The sequence below is a fragment of the Ornithodoros turicata genome, chromosome 4, assembly GCF_037126465.1.
Source record: "Ornithodoros turicata isolate Travis chromosome 4, ASM3712646v1, whole genome shotgun sequence".
Taxonomy (NCBI): domain Eukaryota; kingdom Metazoa; phylum Arthropoda; class Arachnida; order Ixodida; family Argasidae; genus Ornithodoros; species Ornithodoros turicata.
This window is the reverse complement of record NC_088204.1, coordinates 13341801-13365293: the sequence shown is the minus strand read 5'-3', so window position 1 is coordinate 13365293 and position 23493 is coordinate 13341801. Positions and strand designations below refer to the sequence as shown.

At 43.2% G+C, this 23493-nt stretch overlaps 1 protein-coding gene and 1 long non-coding RNA gene across 3 annotated transcripts; one reads left to right on the top strand and one right to left on the bottom strand.

The window, feature by feature from the left end:
* Positions 1–66: 66 nt before the first annotated feature.
* On the top strand, positions 67–11456 carry LOC135391096 (nucleoporin NDC1-like). The gene is made up of 17 exons (XM_064621193.1): positions 67–166; positions 398–518; positions 613–714; positions 1075–1246; positions 1393–1516; positions 1655–1757; positions 2313–2361; positions 2459–2591; positions 3051–3143; positions 3273–3354; positions 4008–4124; positions 5435–5503; positions 5586–5671; positions 7526–7640; positions 9799–9899; positions 11011–11159; positions 11226–11456. The coding sequence occupies exons 1-17, from the start codon at positions 131–133 to the stop codon at positions 11287–11289; spliced, it is 1716 nt and encodes a 571-aa protein (XP_064477263.1). The 5' UTR covers positions 67–130; the 3' UTR covers positions 11290–11456.
* On the bottom strand, positions 2152–17749 carry LOC135391097 (uncharacterized). 2 transcript variants are annotated; one of them, XR_010421861.1, is made up of 4 exons: positions 17645–17749; positions 13478–13530; positions 13219–13337; positions 2152–3902 (listed from the first exon to the last, which is right to left on the bottom strand). It is a non-coding gene; the product is annotated as an uncharacterized LOC135391097 (long non-coding RNA). The 2 variants fall into 2 exon arrangements; XR_010421860.1 differs by lacking the exon at positions 2152–3902 and having other exon boundaries at positions 8990–13337.
* Positions 17750–23493: the final 5744 nt, after the last annotated feature.

Sequence of the window (23493 nt, the reverse complement as noted above, 5' to 3'; positions counted from 1 at the left end):
TGCAGTTTATGCTGTCCCTATTTTACCGCGTGCAGTTTTTGTTTGGCGTGTGGAGGGGGGATTACGGGATTACAGAAGAAACATAATTCATAGCCAGCAACATTGTTCCCGGGAAGCACAACTTCTCGTGATGTCTACCGAAACCGAGGCATGGTTCAAAAATGAGGTAGGATTTTTCTCGGTTTATTCGTCATATGAACTCAAATTCATTCAACAATATTTCAGTATATGTTTAGTAGCCTGTATAGTTCACTGTACGATTTCACTAGTCTGTGTGAACCGCACCGCTTTGAAGAATAAAATAGCATAAACGCGGGCAAGGCGGCCGTATCTGACGAATTTTCGACGTAATTACATACTACATAAGAATGTTCATTGTCACTTACTTTGTTTTCAGGTGCATTTTTGGCGATGTCTTAACTTTATTAAGTACTTGCTGATAATTCAAGAACTATTCACACCCTTCGCAATCATCGTCTTGCACTTGAGCATTTGGCATCCTTTTGCAGGAATTTTCGGTAAGACTTTGCTTTAGTGAGCTTGTGAGCATGTAGGTGTCTTTTAGCACATTCATTTACTAATTTGTTTCTTCTCTATTTTTCCTGTTCGTAGATTGGTTTGCATCATTTTTGAGCGTTCAACGGTTATGCTACCACTTTGCACTGATATCGGTGACCCTGCTGTTGGCATTTCACCATGCTATCTTCTTCGAAGGTATATGTGAGAGATACAGAGTTCTAGAGATGAACTTAACAGCTGTTTCTGCACTTCATGCGCGGATGGAGCTCGACAGGAAGCGGTCTGTTTCTCGCATTAGTACAAGCACTAGGCACTCTGAGTGATATCGTCTTCTTACAAAGCGTAGTTGTTGAGCCGCACCTGTTTTTACGGACAATATCACTCACAATCACAGTGTTTGGTTGAGGCTTGTTTCTTGCAGACGACGCCTTATCTCGGGCCTTAGGTGCAGAAATCCTGTAAAGTGCATAAATGACTGTAGCATTTACCCCGAGACAGCCTATAACTGTGGCACGCACATTTTTGGCACGCTACTGACTGAAACGTGTTTTACAGTGTCACCAGTGGTGCACTCGACACGACTTGGACAGATTTGGCACAGCGTCAATCCTCACAATTTAGTCAAGACTATCATCTACGGCATACTGGGTGGCACGGCTGTTCGCGCGTTCCTGGGATTGTCAAGTGGCCCTTTCGGAGAACTGGTCGTGCCTTGCGGAGCTGAAGGGTGAATTGTCCCATTTTGTTGTCAGGAGTTGGAACGCAACGCTTGAGAGCGCAACGTCTGACGTTCTTTGATGAACACCAAAACTGACATTTGCAAAATTACGCTCATAATGTTTACATATCTTATTTATTAATTTTTGCTCGCAGAGACGGCCAGTGTCTGAATGAAGCTCACTTCTTTCTTGTGCTCCATGGCGTCTTCACAGCAATTGCTTTCCACATCTCCTACGTTGTACGAGGACGTTGCTACGTGCCCTTTCCTGTGATACAGGTTACTGAGCTTTTTTGTTCGTCGTGTGTTTTTGATACCTTGCAGCAAAAACCACTTTCACTTTGCTTTCACAAATAGTATCAGCATTTTTTATAATGGCTATGTCCATGATTGTTGCACATCACTCTATCATTGCAGCTATCCAAGTTTGTCCGGATGAACGTTGGTTCTCTACTTTGGAGGGCGACTATCGACGCACTGAAAAACATTTACATATTCTATGTGCTGTACTACATCCTTGGTAAGAAACACTCTTGCTCTGTCGTTAAAGAGGCACTTACACATTGCATTCTGAAGTTATTGCTTTACATACTGAACATCTTCTCGAAAACGAGCTGAAATTTCACAGTAGTTCTGCTGTTGCATGATAAGCTACGACTGATAGATGCTTCTGCTTAGTTGCTTCTGTGTCGCGTGCAAAACATTGTGGAACTTATGGTGATCAAATGTGGCAGAAAGACACAGTATATAATACAGCTAGTCTACAGCTAGTAATACAGTATAATACAGCTAGGTCTTGTAAGCTAGGATGAATCTCTGGATGGATGCATCACTTGTCACCATTTTTGACTGTTTGTGAAAAATATTAGCTTGTCATGCTGAGATAATGAGGTCAATATATGAGGTTTCACCATTTTTAATAAAATTGAGAGCAAGTTTTGGCAATCGCAAGAATTGCAGGAGATACAAAAGCTGTTGCTGACTTTGCCACTGACATTTAGTACCTTCGTAGATACCGACAGCAGGTGTAACAATGATCTCCAGTCAATGAGGGAACATTTTGTGTCTTTTTAAGGCTCAGCCCCGCATAACTGGATTGTGAGAAGCCTCGGATTACATGCTGGGTAACAGTTTGTCATTTTTTTCTTTCCTTCTTTTATTTCTTTTTGTATGCTGCAGAAGAAATGCCCACAGTGGCGAATGATGTTGTCTTTAACTTAGGGACGATAGTCAGCTGAGAAGCCTCGGAGGGCTTTTGAACTTCAAGCTATTCTGGGCTGCGTGGTGGACAGCAGCTGTGCTTCGCTTCGCTTGTGAGCTGACTGTTACACTGCGGAATATCTTCTTTACAGAGGTGAGCATGCGATTGGTCAGCTACTTATGTGCACATGTTGTACTGAGACACAGTAGAACCCCCAAGACTCAAATGTACCTGAGTCATATAGAAAATGTTCGTGCAGTCCGAAATTTGTGCGACGAAACAAAGCAAGTCGGAACCACAAAGGAAAAGAAATGCACGCTTCCAGCTTGTTTTCTTTTCACTCACAAACAGGAAATTGTCTGTCATGTTCTTCTTGACCTGCTTCCTACAAGGGAACCGCATGAAACATAGTCTGTGCTCTTTCTGACCGAACATGTGCACGGTATGGGTGAGCTAGGAACATGTGAGCTGCCACATGCAAGTGCGCAAATTTGATGTAGAAAAACTCGTTTTCTGTCTCGTAGGTGTACCTGTATCACTGACATAAATACCGACCGTTCCGTACATGTTTATAGCTTTCTTAACCGAGAAAAATATGTAAATTTTATGCAGAGGCTGCAGTTTCCAGTGGAAGCCACATTTAAAGAAGAACAGCCGCAGCAGTTGATAAACGTTTTGCGTTGCAAAAACAGCCCGCTCCTTCAGGTGTGTCTTGGCTCTTTATTTGCGGCTCTTTATTGCTGCTGATCCACCGTAGATAGTATGCTGTCGGTTAATTCTCGGTGTGTCTTCTCCGATAAGTTTTTGTTCCCTTTCTCGTTTCTTCCCTGAAAGTGCCTGGGATTCCTGGATTTTCGGTTCCTCGCAGAACATTCTCCGCAGAGAAGGGCGCAGATATTTTCTGTCAGTAGTCCAGGTAACTCTTCCTTCTGATGCATTATTTAGGATACAGTATTTTGCTTGCCTCGATGTTCTTACGTGAGCTTTAGTTTCCGAGCACATAAAAGTTTTTGCGTTTGGTCTGACAAATTATTTGATCGAATCTAAAACTGCCAACATTTCCGGTTAGCGAGGTGGAATTCGTAACCATGTACCAGAAATCCGTAAAATCAAATCAAAAGTCCCACAAGCTAAGTACAAGGGACCCTTTTAAAAAGTAAAACGTGCTAGTAGGAAAATGGCTAGCAGAAACACATTTCACCAGCGGCGTGGCCGAGCGGGCTGACGCGTCCCGCTTGGTGGTGGTAGGCAAGGTCGTGCTGAAGACTGGGAGGTGGTGGGTGGGTGTGCTGTTTAAGGTCTTCCTTGGGTTTTCCGAAGACTTTTCGGACGAATGTCGGCACAGGTGCCCATGAGGTCGGCCCAGGACGCATACTAACACCCCTGTCCCCCACTCCTTCCTGCTGTCCTGTTTCCATCTGTCCACGTCTGTGCACTGCTCATAGCCACAGTTGCTTCGTGGTGCTAACTTGGAATAAAAAAAAGAAAAACAGATTTTATGTGTTGAGGGAAGTGGACTTCCCAAGACCTGAAATCTACAGTGTCTATTTTCTGACAAAATGTCAACAGGTGGCCACCCGCTACACTGGAATGCATTTTCTGGCGAATGCCTCGCTCTCATTCGTGAATTCACCAAGTCCCTGGTGACTGCTATCCAGCCACCTCAGTCTTCACCTCCTGCCAAGGGTGAGTACGGAATGTTCTTAATGTACAAGCTTCACAACTCACTGCTAGAGGGGAGCACTGATAAGTAAGTTCCACCCATAGATGTGCAATTTACATGTGCGAACAACAGCAACAAAGTGCTCAATAGCCATAACGGTTTTACTGTTGACTGTACATGGGATGACTATAAACTTTCTAAACTGTATTGCAATGATTTTCCCCATTGCCCCGTCACAACCTGAAGCCAATAAGAGTCAATAAGGAGTTATAGAATAGTGTTCATTGGAAACGTAAATGCAAAATATAAATGCTATATCGGACCCAACAGGCCTGTCCGCACAGTGCAAATGAAGGCTTAAAAAAGGAATAGAAAATCAAAAACACAGAGGAATCGCTTTTTCTAAACATACTTTGTTGTTCATTATAAAAATATATGCTATCGCAAAACGACTCGTGGTTTTCTTGTGAACTACTTGGCGACGTTTAGCAAACGACGGAATGCTCGCGCAGTTTCTCGTCGGCGGTGAGAGCATCGCAGAGCTGCAAATGGTGTGACCCTGCAGTTTCCCATAAATAGAGAGCTAGTGCAAAATGCAAAAGCTGAGTTTACGTTCAGGGCATGCGCAGTTGCAGTGATGCTGTTTCTCGTGCACGCAAAGCTCCTGCGTCCACTACTCTAAAACTCTCTAATGATAAGGGTCACTACTGCACACTGATTCAGCTGTCGTATTTTCTGTAAATAAAGGTTACATGACAATTGAGCTGGGAGATTCAAAATCTGGTTTTATTTTGGGAGTTTGGGAGTTGCAAGATAGGGTGAAATAGGGCGATGCCAGTTGGAAATAGAAATTTCCTCGAGGAAAATAAGTGGAAGGAAACCAGCTGTAAAGACACACACAAAAAAAGTAGTAGAAGACAAACACACGCTTGAAAAAAAAAAAGTGCTTGCAAACGTTTCAGATTAACATGGGATGCAGAACGGCCGCGCTCAGTGTGCAGTGCTTAGCGTTCCCCAGTGCCTGGATTGGTGCTCTGGATTCATACTTTCGTAGGGCCCTTTTCAGGCTCTTTTGGGTTTTACCCCAAGTGGCGATTATGCATATCACTGGGTTTAGCCTAAAAACACGAGGCTCTATTAGTAATGCCTCATGACTACCGTTTATTTTCTGGTGTTCCATCATGAAATGATGAGCATAGCGCTCTGCCTCAGTCTGCAAATTCTGAGCACGGTACCACTGTGCCATAGCATGTAATACAGCGTTCACTGTAGTGGTATCTTGTACGTAGAAATGGGGCTACAGGTTTAGTAACCATTCCTTCAACCCCAATAGCACCAGCGTCAGTGGGAACTCCGTCGCGAGACCAGACTGTCCGGTTCCGAAAACTGGCTCCAGAATGGGGTATGGCAAAGGGCTCTTCTTTATTCTTTCTTAAGACAGTGTTCATTGTGTGACATTTATTCAGCTTCTACTGTCTTTGTAGGCACACATTGCATTACAGGGTCTGGAACACCTGGCCCATTTTCTCCCATGAAGCCTGAACCACCTGCGCAGAGCCTATTCGCTATGGTACATATGTTGCACCTTGCTTTTCCTAGTTTAGGACAATTCCTACAGGTGGCTTTTCTTATGGAAACCATTTGCTAACATGGAACGGTTAAGAAGATGACACAACACAAGTTCAAACGACGACCTAGTAGATTATAACGACCACGTCATAACCTGCCAACTCTGTGTGAGGAGCCCGTCCGCACGATCCGCTAGGGGCACTACACGTCGGCTCGCGAGATCTACATTATGATTGGACAATGGGAATTTGAATTTTGAACGTGCAGAAGTGGACGTACGATTACCGTAGCAGACGACAGCAACTGTTCCTATGAAAACTCGTAGAATGATGATGATAATCAACTTTAGGAAGAAGAATCTCTCACCACCGCCTGTACAAAAATACTGAGGTAAGCTGAAGTACAAAGTACTGCAAAAATTGAGGAAGCAATAGCCGGGTCGATGAGTGGCGCCACCACTAGCTTCCAAATGCGGGGCTGGGAAGGGTGTGCATATGACGTGGTCGTTATAATCTAGTAGGTCGTGGTTCAAACACAACTTGAGTCGTGTCGTGTTCTTCTCTGTTCCGCATCTCGGGGTATTCCTCCATCGAATTTTAGGTATTTATACCCCCGCCAGGTAGGCTAATTTAGTGTCACTTTCACCGAGTGACACTTGCACATAGTGTCATTCTTATGCTGTCACGTGGCATCTTTTATGACACTCGGGCGAGAGTGCTCTGACGATTTAGTGAGCTCCCCAAACTCACCTCACTTCAGCAGACCAAGTGCGTAGCCTCGACGGCAGGATTTGAGGTGCAGGTAAAAATATTGACAAAAAGCGAGGAGCCCCAACAACAACAACACTATTTTTAACCAGGTATTTTCAAAAGCGTGTTTGTTTGATTTTAGTATTGGGTGACATTATGCAAAAAAAAAAATTGTGTACTTACTCACATTAACAGCCTGTGAAAACTTTGCAGTCTCGGCAATTTGGCGGCGGCCATTTTTATTGTGGCACATGTGTTTGAGGTCACTTTGTTTAATGTTGGAAGAAGATTTTCAGGAAGTGCTTCTAAATCAAAGAAAAACATTCTCTGGAACAGAATCAGCGCTTAGTGGCACTTACTTAAGTGGTGTAGCAAGCAAGTGAAAGTGACACTTGCTTGGGAGGAGTGCACTTCACGAAAATGACATTAATCCAGCCCGTGTAGCAGGGGTAGTAGTCACCTAGTGACTAATAGAGTGCGAGAGTTAACACACTCTCCGGCAGAATGTCCATCTGGCCGTACAAAGCACCTGCAAAAATGGCATCTATGCTGTTCTCGTTGCTTCCTTATAAAAATAATAAAATAAAAAACAAACTGCAAACTAACAAATTTTAGAAAAAGCCTGAGCTTGGGCAAGAGAACAGCAGAACGAGCGACTCGACACATCCATTAAATTTTTTCATGGGAATAGTCACATCTGTACTGTGCTTTGCATATCTTCATGTCGCATATGATTAGAATTTAATGCACGTAGTTTTGTTGTAGTAGATACATATGGCAAGCCTAACCTGCCTGCAACTGCCCTTTTAATGTGCTTCAGTACAGTTGAAATACCAAAGTATCGTGTGGCTAAGGTGCTGTTTTCAAAATTGGTGGTTCTGGCGGTTCTAGCGACTGATAGCAACTAATGTACTATGCGTGCATCATATAGTGTGCCAAGCCCATTTCAGTTGGCAGTTAAAACATTCACTGCTAGTGTATGAATTAAATGTTCAGCTGCATAACACATTAATGGGGCTGTAAAGTATGTGAAGCCCTCAAGAAAGTGTAACACGGTCAACGCTCTCCTGGTCACATTTTACATTGTTCCTCTGCTCTCTGCTTAGCTTGTAGAGAAACTCTGGAAGCAGCCGTTGGTGGCATACTTCACGGCGGACTTGCCAGAAGCAAGGAGCAAAAAGTTGTTCGCCGAGTGCCAGCCACTTGTTTGGGCTGTGGAAGGTTGGTAAACTTTGTAGTAGGACATTTTATTTATCTTGATTCCTTTTACAACTCCGTGGTCACTTTTTTGGTCCGAGGTGGTACCTGACGACCCTCAAAGGGTAAAAGCCAAGTATGAGGAAAAGGATGAGTCCTCAAAATTATGTAAAAGTCACACTCACACGAGACGGATTTATAGCGATTTAATGAACACACACGGGTGCTTTTATACATTGCCTCAAAAGAACCTGTTCCTTACCCGGTTCATTACCCAGTTATGAAACTGATGCAATGCTAACACACTTTTCCTGCCCCTCACCTGTCACCCTTTCCCTTCTCTTCCTCTCGGTGCTCATCATCTTAATATTGTTCAATCTCTGCCTTGCATCCACAAGTTGAAGTGTGTTCTGAAAGTGTGCCTGAGGAACATGTAATGTAATGAAAAGGGTTCTAAGCTTTCAAACTACATATTTAAATATATCTGGTGTGGGAGAGACATTGCTTCGATTCGAGTGCAGAATTTATTTAATCATGAATTTCATTATTCACTTGAAGAATTCGACAGATCAGAATATTTGCAGAGCCCTAATGGATGCATTTAAAGATAGTGGTAATGTGAAATGTGTGTGTGAAGACCCGCTCGAGTGCACTGATGCTTTCTCCAATATTTTATGTCGGTTGTAAGCTGCAAAATTTTCAAAAGAAATTTAATAATCTGCACATAATTCAGTGTCATGCTGTACAAGTAACTAAAACAGACTGCAGGAAATTGTTGACAAAATAAGGTCAGTTAGGTCTCTTCAAGGTGACACTAATCCTATTCTGGAAGGACAACCAACAGAAAGGTGCCATGCAATAAAAATTTCAAGTGCCAGTACCGTGGAAGGGAAGTTGTGTTGGTCTATCCAGCATTGCAATCCGTCTTCATATGAAGAAAAGTCAGACATTATATCTAGTCTGCATATTGACAGCATGGTAATGTTTAGACGTATGGCTGCCACGGGGTCGCGGTTGGGGCGTTTATACATTGGATTTCCCTCTCTCCCCTGCCACAGTATACGCTCCGACAAAGAACCCTCCCCCCCTTAAACGAGTGTCTGGATCTGCCCCTGTGCTGCTGACACTTTCAATTGACCAGAACTGCATAAGCATTTGGGGAGCCTGAAGACATGTTAATCCACGTCAACTTATTTTTGCATAGTCTTGTGAGAAAATGTTTTACACACACACAGTAATTATTGCTATGGCATGTAGCCTGTTGCTAGTGTCACCTTTATGGTGTAATGTTACTCTCACCTTCTCATTGCATGTGTACTGCCGCATTCATGATCTTGCGCAGTAATTAACACCTGCAAAAAAAACTGCTATTCACAACAATGACTCCCCAGAAATTGACCTCTGGGGAAAGGGGGGATATGTGTACGAGTGTGTATATCTATTGTTAGTAAAGCTGTAATGTGCAACCTCAGAAATTTCAAGGGGGGTGTTGCAAAAAAGCAGGTGCGTGTAGGGAATTTCCTGTTCCAGATGTTAGAGCACCTTGTTAAGCATCAGCACCTTTATTTATTTCTCATACAATTGATTGTTGTAATGGTGAGATGGATGTTGTAATGCATCTTAAATGTGTTTAAACAGAATTGCTGCTTCGGCAGGACTTCGACACCTTGCAGTACACAAGCCTTGAGAAACATGCGGTTTTCCATGTCCGTAGAGCCCTCTTTGTTTTCCTTGAAGTTGTATCTGGAGTCATGGGCAGTGCCCCACATAAAACACCATGGTCTTGCACAATATCCTACCCGCGTCACAGTTATGTACTGTGATGCTTTCGATTCAGGCTGACATGGACACACCCATACCAGGCGAGAGGACTTACAATACCTAGATGAGATTGCTTTCTTTACTTGGCCAGTATCAGAACTCCGTCAATAGAAGCGACAGTCTTTGTTGTCTCCTACCATTTTACTAAGATCTTGGATTTTGGACCTTGCAGTCCCATAGCCACCATACGTTACTGTATGATTGTCGTGGAAGTAACAGTAACCCCCTTGAGAAGTCCTTCATCCATGCTGAAGTTGCTGTGGGAACTCTCTTGATTCCCATATCGCATATAATGTACAACTATACCTTTGCATTGTTGAAGAAAGCCTGTGCTCCTTTGTGACAATTGCTTTTCATGTAGGCTTTTGTCTGCTCATACGTGCATCGTACAAGGAAGACAAGTTTGGAGTGGTGCAGACCACCCTGTCCAATACCCTCTCTGCTCTGCTTGAATTGGACCAGGTGAGGATTTTGTCTTGCACATGCATGCCTTTGTAAGTCTTTCTTGTTGAAGTACAGAAGTGCTTAGAAAGTTTGGAAGTTTATTGCCCATTGTGTGATACATATGCTACTAAAGTGTGAGTGGGTACTTGTGTCAGAGTCTGTCCTGGTAGCAAGCCATCTGACCATGTGTTGTTCTAATCATACATGAGTTGTGTGTGCACAGAGGAGAAACTCTCTATTCTGCGCATTCTTTTTACCTACCCATCGCATCACGTCATTTAATTTTACAAGTATCGTAATTTCACGCGTATTAGCCGTGGCTTGTGCGAGTTATTTTTATTTTTTCGTATTTCGTTTTATTCGTTATTCGTTTTTCGTATTTTTTTTGTATTTTATCTGTTCATCCAGCCGGTTTGTGGGTAATGAGGCTCTTGTGCATTTTATAAGGGATGTGTAAATTTTCTAAAGATCTGTAAATTGCCAAGATCTTACAGATCTAAAGATCTGTAAATTTGCAGTGCGCAATTCTGGTGCTCAAGAAAACTTTCTCTGTCTCGCGGCTCAGAAAAGCAGCTTCCCTCAGCCATACCTCAGCAAAGCTCTCTCACGAGCATGCTCAATGTGGGGAATGAGTGAATAAAACCAAGAGCTGGGCAGGGAGTGAGTGAGCAGGCGGAGAGGTTAACATGAGTGAGAAAGCTGAGAGCTCAGCACGGAGTGAGCGAGCGGCAGTCACGAGCGCTGACCTCTGCCCTCAGTTGCCAGTCTGCAACGCCACTTCAGCCAATCAATAGTGAGGAGTGCACCCTCTTTTTCTTTATTTCTTTTTGCGTTTGTACTTATATGGTGCCTCCCGTGCTGTGTCTGACACAGAGCAGTCGACTGTCACCTTGCTCCCTTGTCGTAGCAGACTACTCTCAGCAACCATTAAAAGTACTCGTATGATCTGATGTCTCAACACCCCAGGAGGACCTGGGGGAGGTTGCTGCCGCTGTGTACTTTCTTGTTCGAGGTGCCTTCCATGCTCCTTTAACGACCTCTCTCTCTCCTTTTTTATGTCTACTTTGAGGTCGCCTTCGTTGTTATAATGGCAACTGTAAGTAACGAGCATCTTATCCGGGGTATTCAGGTCCTGGATAGACATAACAAAGGGTCGTCTGGCATTCGACGCGCTCCTGGCATCGTCCTCAGTCGAGATGTGCAACTCAGGAAGGCACTGGGATCTGCAGTTATCTCTGGAATCTATCAGATTGTCACGACATTTGGAAAACATCTGAGGTGATTTATAATTTTTTTCCCCTCTCTCTCGTAGTCGCTAATCGTATCGTTTTGCTATGTTTCCAGGAGTGTGACACTGAGTGAAGAACATTCTCGAAGGCTAGCACAGTTTGCGGAATTTGGCAGATGAGGAAAACCCCGAGTGAATGAATGAAGAATGTGCATTGATTTTTTGTGTTTGTGCCACACATTGTCACGTTTCAGTAGATGCAAAGCTTGCATTTGCCTCGTCTTCATTATCCATCAAGAAGCCATAAGACGGTCTCTACAGTACCTACTATAAAGAGTCATCAACCATTTTTGTACTTCTGCAATTCTGGTATCAAAACCATCACCTTTAAATATGCACTTTAGATGTTATGAACATTTTAATGCTGCATGTGTTAAAGTCAGGAGTGTCAAAATGGAGAAAGCTGTATGTATTTGCATGCGTGTGTGTGTCCGTCCGTCCGTCCGTGTGTGAGATGGTGAAGCCTCACCGAGGCAGAGGTATAAATGGACATGGAAAGGGGATAAAAAAGGGTAAATGTAAATGGGGGTATATGATTTGAAGTAGTCCAAGGTAATCAACAGTGAGAGGCAAGGGTAATTGAAAGTAATTAGAGGTAATTAACTAAAGCAAGAAAGTTGAGTTTAAAGGTAATGAATGCGAGAATATCTAAGTGAAAGATGAAATGAAATTAAAGGTTACCGAAGGTAATTAATGTGACTAAAGGTAATTAACATCAGTTAAAGGGGAACTGTGAGTAATTAAAGGGAATTAAATGAAATTCAATTTTGCCTCGGGTATCCTGCGGTTACCGTCAGTAATTAAAGGTTAACTAAATGGACTTTCCTATAGTAAATGAAAGTGTCGAACCAGAATTCAAGTATAGGCCGGAGTTGGAGAACCGGAAGTGGATAGCCAAGAATCAAGTATGCACTGGAAAAGGCGTTTAATGCTAACACTTTTCTCCTACATTTACCTCTAAATCGACGCTGAATTTTTTTACAGATCAGCGACTCGTAATGCAGTTTTGTAGTAACTTGTTTTCTGTTTCATGCCAATTCGGGAGTGTTGCGACCCTGTGGTTGACATTTATGAGAGAGTTCGTTCACGTAACGTGCCCAAAGTATGACTGTCTGTGTGGCTATCTGGCTGCCAGCCAGGTATTTCCTGCGTGACTTAAGCTTCTCCCCCCCATTCAAAATCGTCATACAGCTGAGCTCATTCACTGTGGGCAGTCATGTGACCTGCATGCAGTGATACTGAAACTACTGCAGTGTGTTGCAACTGGTGGACTCTCGCTAGAGCACTAGAAAAACAAGTTTCAGAGTATACTACCACAGTGGCTATTGGCGGACTCAGTGTACGTGACCTTGAGCTGCCGTATCCCTTCCAGGCTTGGAGAAGTGCTTGTGGTTCGTGGATCGGTCATTGCTCCGGTTTCGTTGAGATCCTCTCTGAAGTTAGCCTAGACTTGTGTTTACTCATGCATATTCTCGAAAGTTGTATGTGTGATCTAAAAGTTCCCACGGATGATCACTAAGTAATACACAATTAAGGTAAACGAGACTTGGGTGTAAGTTAAACATAAATTGGAATACTATTAGAATTGCAGTTTAAGGAGGTTGTTAGTTATACAATGCCCATTGTATTTATAACTAACAATGCCAATAAATTGCAATATGTTACTAATCTAATTTTGAACTTTTGCCCATGTCGCATTACCCTTACTTGCACATATACGGGTGTTTTTTTATCCGTTACAGATGTTTTATTAAAGAGCCATGAGAGCAGCATAGATGTCATTTTTGCAGTTGAATTCTACAGCCAGGTTGACATCTCGAAGAAAGTATACAGCTACAAGATGACTAATTACCTAAACTTCATTAATTAACTCTCTAATTAGGGGATATCGAGCAAAAGCGGGATAGCAGATTGAGAGGCTATCCTAGTTGAAAGCCATTCCACATTTAAAAAATACTGCAACACGCACCTGCATTAAGATATCCAGCCCCGAATTTTCATATGCAAATGAACTGAAACTGAAAAACATGCACCTGGGAAGCGCCTCACCTTCACCGACGAGGCTTTTCTGGGGAGATGACAGAGGCCTGAGATGACAGAGACAGACCCCTGCGTTCCAGGTCGCTGCAGTTTTGGCCCATTTGCATATCAAAATTCAGGGGTGGATCCTGAAACACACATGCGTGTTTCACGATTTTTAAAACTGCAAACAGCTTTCAACTAGGATGCTCTCTCATTCTGATCTCCTACTTTTGCCCCAAATCCCCTAATTAAAGTGTTCATTAATGAGTTTTAGGTAATTAGTTACCTTCTGGTTGCATGCTTGCTTTGAGAGGATGTCAGCCTTGTCGTAGAACTCAACTGCAAAAACGACATATATGCTGCTCTCATGGCTCTTTTATAAAAATTATGTAATAGATCGGTATATTACAAAAGTCCATATTCACAAAAACATATATGTGAACCAGCGAAGAAAGCTTGTGCACATTGCATTTTGCATTTGCTCGAAAACAGATATCAATATGATAAACAGAGCCTTTGCAAATAAATATAAATAAAGTTGTTGTTAGCGCCTTTGCAAATTGTGGAGTGCCTTCACCTGAGAAGCGACTTTACGAACGAAGCCGCCATAATTTTAGTTCTCTTGTGCAGACAATACGCTGCCATAAATTACCCGCCCTGTTGATTAATATACTACTGTATTAACATTAGCGTTTTTTAATTAAATTATTGTTTGAGGTTATACTGTTATATATACGGGGTGTCCCAGCTAAATGTGAACATATTCTTTAAAAATATATATATATCACTTTTTCCAAGATGAAATCAATTGCATTGTAGCATAGCCTGAAGGAGGGCATTAGCAAACTCCTAAGACAACGTCTTAATTAACTTTCAATTAACTTTTTAATTATAAAAGCTACAAAAAGGTCCCAATGAGAACATCTGGTCCATTTGGTCACCTGATACTGCAGCCGTTTTCAGGACGAAAATCTGTTCAATAGATCGCAAAAAATTCGTAAAGGGACACCTTTTTTTCTTTTTCATTGTGCATCTTCGGAGACACGTATTTCCTTTACCCCCAATGTGAGAGGGTGAAGGAGCACACTATCGCCTCTCACTCACTACTCTGCTTCCGCCGACCGCAACTGTGCCACACAGAGGGCAAGGTACGGAAGGGACACTGCTTGCATGTCCGTAAACTTCTGTAACAAGTGCTTCGTCATGTCGTCCTGGAGGAACAGGGTTTATGTAGCTCCTGACAGCCCAGACCTTCACGGACACATTTTCCCGTTCTCCACCCAACGTTGGAAGGCTGAGTGCCAGCTGCTCTGGTGAGGACCTTGACAAAGCAGTGTTGCCAAGCAGACCGTGCACATTGTGACATCGTACTTCTCAAGCGCAGCGATTAATTTTGACGCTTCTACGTCACATAGAATAAAAAATATATTTTGGCAGAATACAATGTAAGGCACGTAGATTGCCATTAACTATTAGGTAGGATTCTGAATGCACTAGCTTCAGTTAGTGGTGGCACTATTATCTTACTAGATCATGATAATCATCGAAATGGTTGACACAACCGTTCAGTGAGAGTCAGCATTCAGAGAGTCTCTTTCATGGGCATACTGAGAGAGGGGCACTCCCCCCCCCCCCCAACTGGAGCTCCAAGGTCACTTGTGGAAAGTGTCCTCTTACTACACACTGGTCATAACGATTTTCCTCGGATGTCCTCAATAATGTGAACTTCGCTGCATATGAGCGGTTTCAATTGTTGTTCTGTTACCTAGTGTTGGTTAAACTCCTTGTCCCCCCCCTCCTCCCCCCTTGGAAAAAATATCCTATGAACGTCAGTGCTAGCTCTCTGTCTGAGATACGTACTCTGACAGATGCTGTTCAGTAGGCTTCCCTTCTTTTTTTTCCATTTTTGGCAAAAATCTAGCAAAAATTAAGCACAGATAATAAACTGGACCTGCGCTTTCACTTTAGAGCAAAACCTGTACCAAAAAAGGACCTTCGTTTTTTTTTTTTTTTTTACCTAAAAAAACACCAAGAGACTTACCTTTTTTTCCATTTTTGGCAAAAAAATAAAAGTGTTCAAATCGAGCTAAAATTAGGCATAGGTAATAAACAGGACCTGCACTTTAATTTGAGAGCAAAACCAGTGCCAAAAAAGGACCTTCGTTTTTCGGACCTAAAAAACACCAAGAGGTTAGGCTTACCTTTTTTTCCATTTTTGGCAAAAAAATAAAAGTGTTCAAATCGAGCTAAAATTAGGCATAGATAATAAACAGGACCTGCGCTTTAATTTGAGAGCAAAACCTGTGCCAAAAAAGGACCTTCGTTTTTCGGACCTAAAAAACACCAAGAGGTTAGGCTTACCTTTTTTTCCATTTTTGGCAAAAAAATAAGTGTTCAAATCGAGCTAAAATTAGGCATAGATAATAAACAGGACCTGCGCTTTAATTTGAGAGCAAAACCTGTGCCAAAAAAGGACCTTCGTTTTTCGGACCTAAAAAACACCAAGAGGTTAGGCTTACCTTTTTTTCCATTTTTGGCAAAAAAATAAAAGTGTTCAAATCGAGCTAAAATTAGGCATAGATAATAAACAGGACCTGCGCTTTCACTTTAGAGCAAAACCTGTACCGAAAAAGGACCTTGTTTTTTTTTGGACCTAAAAAAACACCAAGAGACTTACCTTTTTTTCCATTTTTGGCAAAAAAATAAAAGTGTTCAAATCGAGCTAAAATTAGGCATAGGTAATAAACAGGACCTGCGCTTTAATTTGAGAGCAAAACCAGTGCCAAAAAAGGACCTGCGTTTTTCGGACCTAAAAAACACCAAGAGGTTAGGCTTACCTTTTTTTTCATTTTTGGCAAAAAAAATAAAAGTGTTCAAATCGAGCTAAAATTAGGCATAGATAATAAACAGGACCTGCGCTTTAATTTTAGAGCAAAACCTGTGCCAAAAAAGGACCTTCGTTTTTCGGACCTAAAAAACACCAAGACCTTGCCTTTTTTTTTTTTTTACTTTTTTGTATACTGAAAATGGCAAAAAAGGTAAGGAAGGCAAAATTGGCCGAGAGAAAATACCTTCGCATGTGGCACATGTGAAGGTATTTTCTCTCGGCCCATTTTGTGTTGAAATTAAGGCGCAGGTTCTGCTGATTGTCTGTGCTTAATTCTAGCACGAAATATGGCAATCAACGTAAGTATCTATAGCTCTGAAGAGGGTTAAAACTTGGACTGTTTGGTAGGTGACAAAACCCCGTGCTGGGCAGAAACAAAGGCACGAAACACACACAGGCAGCGAACTGACAAACAATGTTTTTTGTTTTGGGCAGTGTTGCTCATATTCATTATATTATAATTCATCAACATCATCTCATAATTGTATGTTTATATCATGCTCACTGGAACCGAGATATATTTTTTGTTCTTTTGGACAAATGTCGGTGGACTTACCCTGTGCGTGTAAATGTACTCCCAATTATTGTTGTTATTATTTTACTTTTTTTGTTTGAGGATTCAGAGTGGAGCAGAACATTTATGTACCACGAAAGTAACCCTCTACGTATGCGTCGTATACAGCACATATGTGTAAACTGGATAATTTTTATTTTTTCTTTCAGGGGATGTGCATGCTGGACACGTTACGTTTATTCTGCCCTGTTGCTCTATCGTCGAACACGCCATAACACTATGATAGGGGTGCTTGAATACTGGGGGCGAAACCGTGCACCCATTCTCGTATGGCAATGGACCTATCCTTGTTTGTAAACAAATGACGCCACTGTGTTCGACAGCGCCACCTATTTGGTTGACTTGAACTACGCCCTAAGCTAGGGCCGGTCGCGCACGAGAGCTACGATCTTGAGGGGATTACGAAAGGGACGCGACCTTCGGTCCTACTTTTCTTTCAATAGGAGGCAGCGAACAAGTGCCCGTTCGTGGAACCCAGCCCTCCCCTTCCGATTTGTTTCGGTTTCAGTCTGTCTACCAACGTCATAGTGACGTTTCTCGGGTAGACGTCTATTTGGCAAAAGTATCCTGATGAGCCTTACAGTGGGGACTGAATTTTTCCATTGCCGGCGCTGAAAAAAAAAAAAAAAAAGAAAGAAAGCGCAGTGCAAATGGAGCGCTTCGACTATACTAAACATTTTCACATCACAAAAAGAACAAAGAAAGAGCAAAAAATCGAGATGTTGCTTACAAACAATCAGACCGCGAAAGAGTCACTCGTACGTCCTTATCGCGGTAATATATGCTGGAAAGTGACACTATAGTCATGCCCATGGAATATATCGCTATTCAAATACGGTAGTCGTCGCAAAAGCCCGACAGCGACGGGGATGGAACCACTCATATACGTACAACATACATAGCGGGTTTTAACCGCGTCCTATATGATCGTGCTCCTATAGCGTTCCTGATTATTTTAGCTCAGGCACTCGGGGGAAAAAAACGGAACCTACCCTTTTTGTTGGTCATTCGAAGTATCGCCTCCCGCGAATTCTGGCCCGTTTTGTCAGAAATTTCCACAAATGTTGGAAGGGCTATCGGCTGTTGCCTTGGCCAAGGCCGAACTGAGCTAAGGCAAACCTCCTCCGTAATCTCCATGCTGTGCCTCAGCAAAATTATCGAACACATCAGCTCAGTTTCAGAAAGATAACGAGCAACTCAAGCTCAAGTCAAAATTTCTAACCAGCTTCCACCGTAAACCCAGTTTCATTACTTGCTTGAAATCACTTCATTACTCAAGTTAAAAACGATCTCTTTTTTAAAACTCTTTCTTCTCGGATCTGCCTTTTGACGTGTTTATTATCGTAGCGCATTTATCAGACCGACTTATGTCCTTCTCCAGGGATGGCGTTCGCAAAACAAAAAGTGTAATATGACTAAGGAGCATGTGTAAAAGAGTTTTACAAGGAAGACGCTGCCTCGTGCTTTTTAGAGTGCTATGTATAAGTACACACTAAAGCACTGGGGAATCGTGACTTGGGAGTTTGCATGGGCTATTCGCTAAAATTTGAATGATATTGTAGCTGCGAATTGTCGCATGCAAGGCACCATTTCCCGATCTCAGGGGTCAATTTTTCTTACAGAAGTGCGCGGAAACTTGAGTTTGCTTAGAATCTTGAATTCTACTTCGAGGGCTAACAAAAAAAAAAAAAAAGAAAAGAAAGTACATGTGCAGAAGCGTATTGTTAGGATATAATAAAATCGCTAAAACTGTGCTACAAACAATAATAGGTTAAGTATAAAAATTAAATTAAAAAATAAAAATAAAAACGTTAGGATATTTTATGGTAGATATATTGCTCGCGTAAACGTATATTATAAGATTATATATGTAGGTAAGGTGCACATTGTCGCGCGTTCTGTTTTAGCTTGTGGGCTTATTTCTTGTTATAGGCAAAGCGAGAAAAAGAAGCCACACAAAACGTACGCTGTTGGAGATACCCGAGTCGGGAGTCTGTCGAGTCTTCCTGTAATTTTCCAATTTACATCTCGCCCCTTAAACCAACGCGTATTTTAAAAGTTACAGACAGTCAGTCCTATCTAATTAATTAATTAGGCTTAATGAAAAAAGCGCTGCTAACAACCATTCAGTTGTCTTCATTCGCATTGCGGTGCTTTCGTTTCTGGTCACGCATTGGATTAGCCTAAAAAATTGGGGCGGACTCAGTCATCTCCGAGCCGTAGTGTTTTGCATGAAAACGTCACGATCTCACAAACCCGTTCGCCTCGAACGACACGGCGAAGGTGGGGCGCGCCGCCTCCCATCGCCGCTGAACACGGAGTTCTCTTGCGGGCTCTGGCCTCCTCCACGGTGCTGTCCTTCGTCCACTCCATCGTCTTTGTAGGTCACTTTCACACTCGCACAAGTCGAAGCTGACTCGCTGGTAGAGGGTATAAGGGCTCGCTGTGCGTGCCAACAGTCGAATTTTGCCTCCGCCGCTGATTTTCTTCGGCGCTCCCGTAGCTCTCTCGATCGTTCGGCGCTGGACTTTGGGGGCTTTTGGGGGTTCCTCTCGAGACGCCCTTTCTTCTGATTGCCGTTCCTTTCGATTCTGACCATATTTTCGTTTAATATATGCCGACATTCTGGCAAAATTTAGATACTTCAGCTTCGCAAATTTATAGGTTTTTGGTTATTGTCGTTGAAGTGATGTCGCTTAAGCTCGGGGTAGAAAGTCTCAAGCACTTTCCAACGACATTTCGATCGGCGTCCTAGCTTCACGTGTTCGCGATATAGACTGCTCGCAAGGTATGAGTACCTCTATATTTCCGTCTCTCTCGCTCGCATGCACCCGCCACGCGCACCAGAGAGAGAGAGATAATACCTGTTTATTTACAAACATTGGAACTGAGTGACACCCTTGAGGGGTCTGCTGCTCCATTTCTTGAAAGCGTTTCAATAACGCATGAATAAAATATACACACAGAACAGAAAACACATGCGACGACACACGCATACACACAATAAATATATACATGACATGGGATGTGAGGTACATCCCGGTGCTGTTGTGAAATGTGCTCCAGCCTCACAGTTTCGACACCCATTACCCGCATGTGGCAGGTCGTCAAGAGCCTGCGCTCAATACCTCTTCAAACGAATCCCTTCAAATCAATTGCTATACTCAACAATTTAACAGACGTGGAGGTTGCAGACAGGTTCCTCGCGAACATTACAGCCAAATCAAAAAATTATACAAGTATACTTCATCAACATTCACAGAGGATGGCACTGATAAAACTACGGATTGAAGCAGGACAACCAAATCAAGACTTAGATTGTCCCGCGCACCAGAGATTTCGTTAGCAGCCGCAATGACCTCGTTACCTTGTTAGCTAGAATATTACACGTGTAAGTTATCTGGAGTTAGATAGGCACACGCTCTCAGTAGCAAGCAATACTGCCATAACCACGGTGAAACGAAAAAAGAAAAAAAAAAAAAACAAGAAAATACGTCCACGCTATGTCGTGGAGTCTGAGGTCACATGCGTTAACCTCATGAGTTATGCGAACTGGGACAAGTAAATGACGAATGCGTTGTGAAGATCCCATATTGCGCTTCCCATACACTTGTGTGGTATTCAGGGCATATATATTACTGAGAATAGAAGAAATAAAAAATACATAATAAAACGAAAAGTCACTCATATCGTTGCACAACAGAAACAGCCATCACCCGAATTCAATACCGACGATCATTTTGGTTTCCGTTTCTGTTTCCGGAAGTGGAGTACTGTAGTACGCGTTCCCATTAGCGTTACCATCTCTAATTTCGGTAATATACCGTTTCTGTTTCGGTTACCATTACCGTTCGCTGAGGTCTGTTGAGAGTCGAATTAAATCCGATTTATTTGATTTTTTAAAGAATCATGATTCTTTTGGAGCCCTGTTCGTGGGATAAACCTCTACCGAGAAACGTCATCATGACGTTGGTAGACAGACAGAAACCGAAACAGATTGGAAGGGGAGGGCTGGGTTCCACGCATGGACACTTGTTCGCAGCCTCCTATTGAGAGAAAAGTAGGAGGGAAGGTCACGTCCCTTTCAGGGATCATCGTAATCCCATCAAGACAGTGGTTTTCGGGCGCGACCTTGTTCGCCCCATATCTTCGAGCATAGTTCAACTCTACCAAACTGGTGGCGCTGTCGAACACTATGACGTCATTTGTTTACAAACAGGGAGAGGTCTATTCGTACATTTCCTTCAGCATAAGTCACATTTTCATTCACATCCTGCGAATTTTTTTTTCCTGATAGGGGGGGGGGGTTCTTTCCCGGCGTGACTTTAACGGGTATGAGACGAGTGTGGTGTGAATTCAGTTGTTATTAGTTGTCCCGGTATGGAGATGTACTGGTATGAGCAAAGTGGCCACCACTGATGCACCGAGGTCGCTAGATACCATTGTCTTCTAAAATACTTTATTGCAAGCGCAGTGCACCCGATGCAAATTCTCTTTGTGCCTTTCAAGCACACCACATGCATAGGAGCTCTCTCTTAGAAAACTGCTTGGATCACCCGTTACCGTGGAGTGGCCAACAACTTGCACAGTTTTCGCCTCGAGTGTTTTCTCTTCTTTTGCACAGGGCATCTACTTTTCTTTCTTCCTCTTCTTATCGTGCCGTTCTTTTCGCATTGCGTTTGAAAGTCTCGCTCACGTTTTTTGCACCGACAGATCGTTTGCTGTCAGGTAGGCAACAGCAGAGATAAGCGTAAGAGTGTATCGGCGTCCTTTGTATTTTCTGTATTTTCTTACGGAGCGCGAGAAAAGATGGTGGATGTGGGAAGAATGTATGTTTCACACAGGTAGCGATCACACAAACTTGCGTGTCGCTGTCCACCACACATCGTGTTGCTACCTAGGACTTAATGGGGCAATAGAGTGGAATACAGTGTCCTCGTGGAATGAAAGCTACCGTTACCTTGATACCAACACAAAAGGAACGGGATTCATCGGTTGCGCCGTCTTATGACAGGGTTCCGCGCTTTCGATTTTTATTTTTGGGCGGAATCGGCGAATGATTTTCGGTGTTTATTTTTCATAAAATCGGCGTTTTTCGGTGATTTTTCTGGCACGTACCTGGTTTATCCTGCAGTTATCGGCGAATATAAATCGCAACTTAATTTCAAAACTGTGCGTCTCAGTGCGGCCTTAGAACCAGTAACCAACACAAAATTACCCTTGAAACACCTCTCGTCTGGATGCTGCATTAGTTTATCGAGTGCGACTCGATGTGGCCTTTACAGCTCGGTGGCGTTACCGCTTGAGACAAGTTGTCTCTCCCAGATGCTGTCACTGTGGAGTTCTAGAGGATCTAGAGCACATTCTTCTTCCATTGCCCACACTACCAACCGTCCCGAATCGCACTCTCCGGGTCTCTTAATCAGCTGGACTCTCGCCCCTTCTCTCTCTCAAAATTGCTTGGTCCCTGGCCACATCCAACCCACCAACGCTCGCTGCTCTGAAAGTTTTTTTACCTTTTTGGACACCATAGGACTTCGATCCTTATTGTGAAGGGGATCATTATTTAATTCCCCTCATCACCACCAGATGAAACTCCCCATTCATCATCATAAAGTTGTTGTTGTTGCCCCCTGTGAGACATCACAAACGGAACACTTTATGGCTTAAAGGAACACTTATTGTAACAGATGCAGGGATACTTGCCCAGGTTCTTGTCCGACATCGCTGCACGCTCAATGCGGTTTACCGCGCGCGACGTTGAGAACGGCCTCTATCGCCCTAATTTTTCTCTCCCTCTCTCGTCTTGTACCACCATCATCTCATCTTTCCCACGCCCTGTTCCAATCCCCTTGGTGCACCGAGCCGCAAATTCCGAGCAGGCTGACTGCACGTCCCCCAAACGTCACGATCTCTGCAAAGCAAGTGTTTGATTCAGACGAGCAAAGCAAGCATCACTTCGGATCATCACACGCGAGAGGAGCTATTTCCCGTGATTCCCGAAGTCCCTCATATACGTCGGAGCCCATCCGTTCTCAGCGAAGTGACCGAAACTTCGCGTTGGCTTTGGTTTCGTTTTTGTTTCTATTTCCTTTTGAGACACGCAAAAGTCGTATGCTGAGCCTATGAGGAATCGAGGTGCGAGGTTGTAGTAGCTGGTGCCGTTTTCTTTACGGAAGGTGTGTTAAAGTGAAAAAGCGATGAAAAAGCGCTGGCGATGACACTCCCATTCATCATCTCAAAATAAAGTTGTTGTTGCTGTTGTTGGTTTCGCTTTGACGTTGATAGCTTGCGCAAGGGACTTGGATTTTCAAAGCAGAGGGGAGTATGTACCGTATAATTAGGAGCACATCTGTCCCCGGTTTTTCAGGTGCGCTGAACGATTTGGTCTGACACGTCCCACCAGCCGATTTCTTTTCTCTTTTTTTTTTCCCCGCACAGATAGGGGGTGGCAGTGATTTCACAACCAGCATGTTGGGTGTCGTCTTGAACTGGGAGGTGCACGCTGCAGTAATTGTTCGCACAGTGAAATGGTATACAAAAACCGTACAGATAGGGGGTGATTTAATATAGACGCGCGACTAGTGTATTTGTAGTGTATTTCGCTGAAACGTGATTAATGTGTAACCACTTCTCTAAAACGTTATTCCCTAAAACCAGGCTCGGTAATCTGTAGGGGAACCCTCACACGCGCCCTGCAGAGGGCGCTTCTACATTTTGTTAGTCGTCTAGCTGCCGCCGTCCTATATAACTTTTCGAAAGTTTCGCTAACACCTTCTGGCTTACCTGCGTAAAAACAACGTGCGCGTTTTCTTGCGATTAAGCGAATCTCGGCGGGCTG